Source organism: Symsagittifera roscoffensis, chromosome 3 (genome assembly GCF_963678635.1).
Source record: "Symsagittifera roscoffensis chromosome 3, txSymRosc1.1, whole genome shotgun sequence".
Lineage (NCBI taxonomy): Eukaryota > Metazoa > Xenacoelomorpha > Acoela > Convolutidae > Symsagittifera > Symsagittifera roscoffensis.
Window position 1 is genome coordinate 57,112,081 of NC_087064.1, and position 7,159 is coordinate 57,119,239.

At 33.9% G+C, this 7,159-nt stretch overlaps 1 protein-coding gene across 3 annotated transcripts; it reads right to left on the minus strand.

Moving 5' to 3' along the window:
- Positions 1 to 61: 61 nt before the first annotated feature.
- On the minus strand, positions 62 to 3,341 carry LOC134842552 (GPI transamidase component PIG-S-like). 3 transcript variants are annotated; one of them, XM_063858943.1, is made up of 3 exons: positions 2,900 to 3,341; positions 2,179 to 2,355; positions 62 to 1,488 (listed from the first exon to the last, which is right to left on the minus strand). In XM_063858943.1, the coding sequence occupies exons 1-3, from the start codon at positions 3,267 to 3,269 to the stop codon at positions 299 to 301; spliced, it is 1,737 nt and encodes a 578-aa protein (XP_063715013.1). In that variant the 5' UTR covers positions 3,270 to 3,341; the 3' UTR covers positions 62 to 298. The 3 variants fall into 3 exon arrangements, with proteins under 3 accessions (XP_063715013.1, XP_063715014.1, XP_063715012.1); XM_063858944.1 differs by having other exon boundaries at positions 2,209 to 2,355; positions 2,879 to 3,341; XM_063858942.1 differs by having other exon boundaries at positions 2,879 to 3,341.
- Positions 3,342 to 7,159: the final 3,818 nt, after the last annotated feature.

A 7,159-nucleotide genomic window follows, 5' to 3' on the forward strand; every position in this document is an offset into this window, starting at 1 on the left:
CATAAAAAGCCTATTGTTCCATAAATGCATTCAAAAATTAGTTTGACTCTTTCAAAAAACCTCAGAATTAATTTTTTTGAACTTGTAGAACACCGGCTATCCATCAGCCGAAAACAAAGAGCTATATATTTATAGTTTAGATTAAATCAACATCTCAACAAGTGTTTTGAAGCACTGAATTGTGTGTATCACATTTCAGTTCAGCATAAATAAATTTTTCACAGTTTTTGATCTCCAATACGAGATTTGATATCAATTGCATTGATTGGAGTACCATAAAACAGCTTATAATTGAAGCTTATTGCTTTTCTTCGACCGTTACTTTTCCAGCTTTTCTGGATTTAATATAGCCCAACACGATGCCCATTGACGTCCACAAAGGCAAAGACATTGGCACAAACATCGGCACATAAATAGCATATTTCTGGTCTTCAGGAAAATAAAGCATTGCCAAAATGGTTGGATCTGAAAACGCTTTTTCAGCTAACTCAGTTGCAATCGAGGATTTTTCAAGAGCTTCTGATAATTTGCCTCCTGTTGCAAGCACATTATGGGCCTCGTCAATCAAACTTACTGCTTTTTCAACATTATCTTTAATTTCATCACGAATAACCATGTTTCTCACATGATCACATAAAGATATAAGAGATTCCATTGTACTAAGCGATGTCGCAAGATTGTTCAAAGACACTCTCCGGTAAAAGTTTTCCAGGTCTAAATTTGAGATCGAAAGCTTTTTATTTTGAAACTGACGAGCAAGATTGAACGTTTCAATTCTCCGCAAACCAATAAAATTATCAATTACCGGAATGAATGTGGCTATTTGCCTCAAGGCGTCAATTTTAATTCGTTTCTTTGAATCGATAACTTCTTTTTGCACATTATGCAAATCGACAGCTCCCCATCCTTTGTAGTATGCTAATGATTTAAGGTCTCCAGCGCCGGTTTGAAAATAACACGGATTGAACTCATAGGGCGTTATATAAGTTACCAAATTAATAATAGTGTGATTTGAAGTTGTGAACCCAATTTTCCTTTCAACAGGCGTGATCAAATGGGGAATATCCACTTCTGAAAATGCCCACACCACTTTACCATCTCCGTAATCTTGAGACGGGTTTGATCCCAAATTAACTTGATAAATAATCTGAGACGCCACGTTAAACGTTGCAACATGTCTTAAGCTATGAAGATAAGGTTCTAAATATTTTGCCACGGCTTCTTGAATATCCCAGCGGATCAATTTGCGATCGTACTTTTCTGGTTCTGGGTTTATAAGAGTGAACACCAAATCATATTCTCGTTTCGGCCCCAGAAGCTTCTCGGGTTTTTTATGGCGTCGGTATTCCTCTTTCTTGTTGAAGTCAAACGTTTGGACTCTGATGTTGGATGTATACTCGTTGTATAATGTAATTTCTCCGATCACTCTGTACTTGATAAATTTGCACAACTTAGCGACGAGGATCTCCAGATTGCATTTTAAGTCTCCTGCATAAAAAGAAAATCAGTCAAGTTTTACATAACTGCATATTAATTTTATGAAACATTAATTTTTACCCCACACATCACTCCCCCTGACCTGACCCCAAGTAGCGCTTACCTAAAAGCTTTTTGCTATAAATGCCTAAATCTTAGTATATTTTGCAGCCCATTGAAATACTAAAAAAAGATGAGCAAAAAGACTCTTGACATAAATAAAACTTGTAGCAGTAATAATCATAATTTGTTTTTTCTAAATGAAAACATAGCCAACTGAGTTGGAAAAGAGCAATGAACGCAAGGAAACTGAAAAAAAAAACTGAAGCGTTTTTTCAAAAACCTTCAACTTTTGAATTTCGAAGAAAAAAATAGATGGCCATAAAGCTCTTAAAATTTGTAAAATAAATTATGATGGACACTTTTTTGTTAAAATTAACCCAATTTGAGAAAGCTGGATCAATAGGCAAAATTTTTATCTCGCTAGGATATCTGATAACTAATAACTATTTTCGTGACCTTTAAACATTTGCTGTTCGATAGTGGAGTCTGCCTTCCTTTTAACAATGGAATTGCACTGAATTTAACAATAAATAACGAGTCAAACCGCGAAAAATGAAATTGAGCGTGAACAAACTTTTAAAATTTTTCCTGAAAAAAAATCAGCAAGACCTATATAAGAGTTCTCACTACGTTCATTACTTTTAAAATGGTGATCAACATTTATTTCACTTATGAATATTTCCACTATTTTTGCTTTCGGGTCGATCTCAGCGAGATAATCCTCTGTTTCGCTCAAAGTCACTTCCTGATCTTCTCCCAGCACGTCAAAAACCACGTCCAGGTATCCATCCATTTTCTCATGCTTTTCTACTCCGCCTAGATAGAACATTGAGTGAATCTTGTGGCCACGACATTTCGAACAACAAAAAAAGCGACCGAACAAATTATTTTGGTTATTGTTAGTGATCAATTTCAGAAAGTTCAGAAAAATTAGTAAGAAAACTAATTAACTGAAAATTGTATATAAAAATTGGCTCTTCTAGCTCCAACGCACACAAACACACGCTCCACGCATGCACGCACACACATAACCCATGATTTGTTATAATTAACTTTTGTTCACTTCGTCCAATTGTGATTAAAACTGACGTAGGTTAATTATCCAATTTCAAACAAATTTTGTCCTCTTATGCTTAAAACCCCGTAAAATGAAAAAGAACACCGTAAACTTTATAATTATCTCTGGTGGATGGGTAAAGAAAGAGCCAAAAATTTTGAGTGATTATCTTGGATAACAAGACAATCAGTGAGGTAACTCAAAAAACAATATCATTACAACTTCATCGTGTGCTATTACTAGTTTAGACCAAAGCATGTTGCTTTTGTTTTTTAGGCGTACCTTCATTTAATTGTCGCTCACCTAGCCAATCCTCCCTTATGACGTCATAATTGAATTTGACAGCCGACTGCTGCTTGCCATCTCTCAATTGCTGTTCTCGTGACGTCATAGCCAGTTCATACTGCAACAAAGAGGTCAGTTGGTCTTTGAATTCATCAGTCATCGCATTATTTCTACTTGCGAATGAAACGTACAATGGAATGGAAAGCTGGACTGTTTTCGAAACAAATTCGTTCACTTTTGCCTCCGGCAGCTGAGCCCTGTACACTGTTGTTGTGTGCCACCAGATTGGAAATCCGATGAAAACTGCCATCATCAGGTAGAACACAGAAGACTTGACAGTTGTGATTCGCTCACGCTCATAATACTTCGTCATCACGTCTTCGTTCATGGCTACACGCTATTTTTGACACTCTTAATTTACGCTATTTTTGAACACAAAAATTGTCAAATCATTCTGTCCATATCTGAAAGTAAAGAAGACATCAAAAATTGATTGGATATTTGGCTCTCAGCTTCAAATTGTATATAGAATATAAATAGTCCAGACATCCAAACTTTAGATCGATTTTTGCCGGCACAGTTTCAATTTTTAAAAAAGTTTCCGCTGCAGTTCAAATCGTGACATCACTCCAAGATTTCTTATGGTATCCGCTTTTGTGACTAAAAACACTTACAGGAGCAGACACTCTCTAGTAAGAACATTGCACATTTATCCCAGATTCATCAACCCTAACGGTCGAAAAGCTCTTCTCTTTAGAACATTCCTAAAACGGAAAATAAAAGGTGATAACTTCAAACATTCGTGTCATTTGTCAGATTCGTGTCATTTGTCAGATTTGTGTCAGAAACGGAAAACTTTTTCGACACACATTTTTGATATTTTTTCAGATACTGAGTAAAGATCAATCGAGCACCAATATGACAAAACATCTGTCAATCCCCCAACGAGCTTATTTGAGAAACTTAAAATTGGGGAAAACATCAATACATATTCCATAGCTTCTTCCCATCACTTAAATGTTTTGATTTGATCAAAACCTGATATTTTCAAATGATTTGCTAATTTAGTCATCGCTGTTTTAACACTTCTAATTGGTATTTCAAATGAGCTGATATTGAAACTAGATAATTTGAAGCTGAGCATGCTTGAATTTGCTCAAGTTTTTTTGTCGCAAAATAAATAAAGCTCCCCAACCAAATGAATCATTCGGAAGTGTAGTCACTTGAATAGCTTTCATACGTTTTAGCGAACCATTTCAATCTTTAAGATCAATTTGAATATTTCGAAGATTCATTGTTTGAAAATTATGCTTGGAAAACTTTTCGTGAATCAATTCAAGCTACTTTAACCGTCTTTGAACTCAAAGTTTCCCCCTCGAAAATACAGGCGTGAAAAAGTGTTTGGATTGGTTTTAAGATTGGTTTCGAGTATCGCAATAACGTGAAGTAAAAAATATATATACTCAAGAATGAAACTTTTCGTTTGTGAACAAATTGTAGCTATAAAAATTTGAAACACATGTTAATTTCATAATCTAATTATGTAAGATCTAATTCAATTACCATTTTTTATCGACACTAAAACAAACTTTTTGTTCCGACCATTGATAATGGGGAGGAACTTTGTATTCGCGTGTTTTAGTTCTTTCTTTTTTGTTTTCAACGCAAAATCAGGTCTAACAAATAATCATTGGAATATGTCGAGTGATATATCATATTAAAGCCCTTTCAGTTGCGATTTGAACGACATTAACAACATTCCCAGTGTCAAGAAAAACGGGTTTAAATTTTTTTTAAATTTCGACCCGACCGATTAAGGCGAGCGATTTCCAAAAAATGTGCCAAATTCGAGAAAAACAAGTGGGAATAGTTCGAGTGATATATCATATTAAAGCACTTTCAGTCGTGATCAGAATTGCATTAAAGAAACTCCAAAAAGTAGTCCAGTATCGAGAAAAACAGGTTTTTTTTAAGTCTAAACTCGAGCAAATAATGCAATCGAGCAGGCTTATAATAGCTTTTTTGCTTAATTTAGGCCGAAAGAACTTAGTTGTAGAGGCTTAAAGTTGTTTTTGGAGTTTGTTTAGCGCCATTTGGAAATTAAAAATTTCTGCAAAATAATTTTTTTTGACTTTTTTGTTTTCTTAGTGATTTTTCTACAATTTTTACTTATTTTACTTTAAATGTCAAATATTTCTAAGTTCCAGTTTTTCGTTCAGATCCTCTTATCACGCCACGCAGAAAAAAAACGACCCTATATTAAAAAAAAACCAAAAACTTTTTTTTTGTATTTTTTTATTCTATGGTCGGAACATTCTGCGCTACTTGCACAGTAACGGGTCGTTCTTGTCGGCAAATGAAAATTGAACTCGAATCACGATTGGAAGGGTTTTCATTTAATGAATGACCAATTTTCATATTAGGTTTCTATGTGCAATTTTTTTAGATCCGGATCTGATAATATTTAAAAGTCAATACGGAAATTGACCTCGAGGTAACAAACTTCGCTGGGGGTACAGACATTCAGAACTTTTTTGTACATAATTTTTTCAAGACTTATTAGTATCCCAACAGACAGTTGGAAACTGTATAAAAACAAGAAAACCGAAAAATTGATTGAAATGTTATCTTTTTATCTTGATTAAAATTTTCCACATTTCGAAATTCGAAGAAAAGCAATCACGTTGAAGCTCTTGGAGTTTTAAATATTGTATATCGTGAGATCTAAATTATACCATTTAGAGAGAACTGGATCAAGTCCATTTGTGAAACTAGAAGTCATTCACATTTTTTAGATCTTTTCTTTTTTGCTGTTCGATAGTCGATTTTGGCTTCAATTTAAAAAAAATGAAAAAACATAGCCGATCGAAGATTGGAAAAGAGTAACGAACGCAAGTAAACATAAAACACTTTCTTTAAAAAAATCTCAGTTTTCCAGTTAAGCTCTTTGAATTTCTATAAAGATTTATGATTGGCGTTTTTTAGATAACATAAAGCCAACTTGAGAAAACTGGAAAACAAGTAAATTGTTTAATCCACTGAAAATCTAAAAATTAAATTCCACTTTCGAAACTAAAAATCGTTCACCTTTTTTCCCGCCATTTCCACGTTTGTATTTGGAGAGTGCTGTTTACGTCACTTTGAGCAGATTAATTTCAATTGAACTTAAAAAGTGCTTATATACCTAAGTGCATTCATAAATGCATCAATAGTATGAATGCACATCTGTAGTTATTCAGACTTTTCCTGAAAAAAAAGTCAGTAAGACCTATATAAGAGCCTTCACTACGTTCACTACTCTATAAAAAAATTAGAAATCAAGACAAACAGCGGAAAATAAAAACTGAGCTTGACAAATAAGACTTTTTCTCGAAAAAAATCATCGAGACATATATAAAAGAAAATCACTTCGTTCTTGAACATTGGAAAAACGGACCCTTCTCCATATTTCCTTTCCACTCTTCGAGCTGAAAACTTCGTTCATTACAATTGTCAGATCCCTAGCATTTTTCTAAGACGACTTCGGTGCCAATCAACGGCAAACTTGAGGTAACAAAACAAAAACACGGCTCACATTTCAAGAAACATTTTCAGTCTCTTGGTGTTTTCAGTGCGTTATTTCAATTGGTTGACTTTATTTTCATTCACAAAAACTTGGAGCGATGAAATTTAATAATTTTGAGCTTTTACACCACAACCGTTTTCAATTAATTAAACATAGCCAACTGACAGATTGAAAAGAGTAATGAACGCAAGGAAACTGAAAAAAAACTGACTTGTTTCTTCAAAAAACAGTTCGAAAAAAAATAGATGGCTTTACAGCTCTTTGAATTTGTAGAACAAAGTATGATGGACACTTTTTTGTTAAAATTAACCCAATTTGAGAAAACAGGATTAATAGGGACAACTTTTATTTCGCTGGGAAATCTGATAATTAATTTCCATTTTCGAAATTAGAAGTCGATCACTTTTTTGTGGTTCGATAATGGTTTGCCTTTCTCATAACAATAGAAATGCACTGAACTTGAAAAGAAACCACAAGTCAAACCACGAAAAATCAAAATTGAGCGTGAACAAATTGTAAGAATTTTTCCTGAAAAAAAATCAGCAAGACCTATATAAGAGTACTCACTACGTTCATTACTCTCAAACAATGTTTACGCATAAAATATACGTTTCTCGTCAACGATTCCGATGTTTTTGTTGTTTACGCATAAAAATAACACGTTTCTCGTCAACGAGTCCCATGGGTGATTTTATTTTCTCCTCCAAAACAAA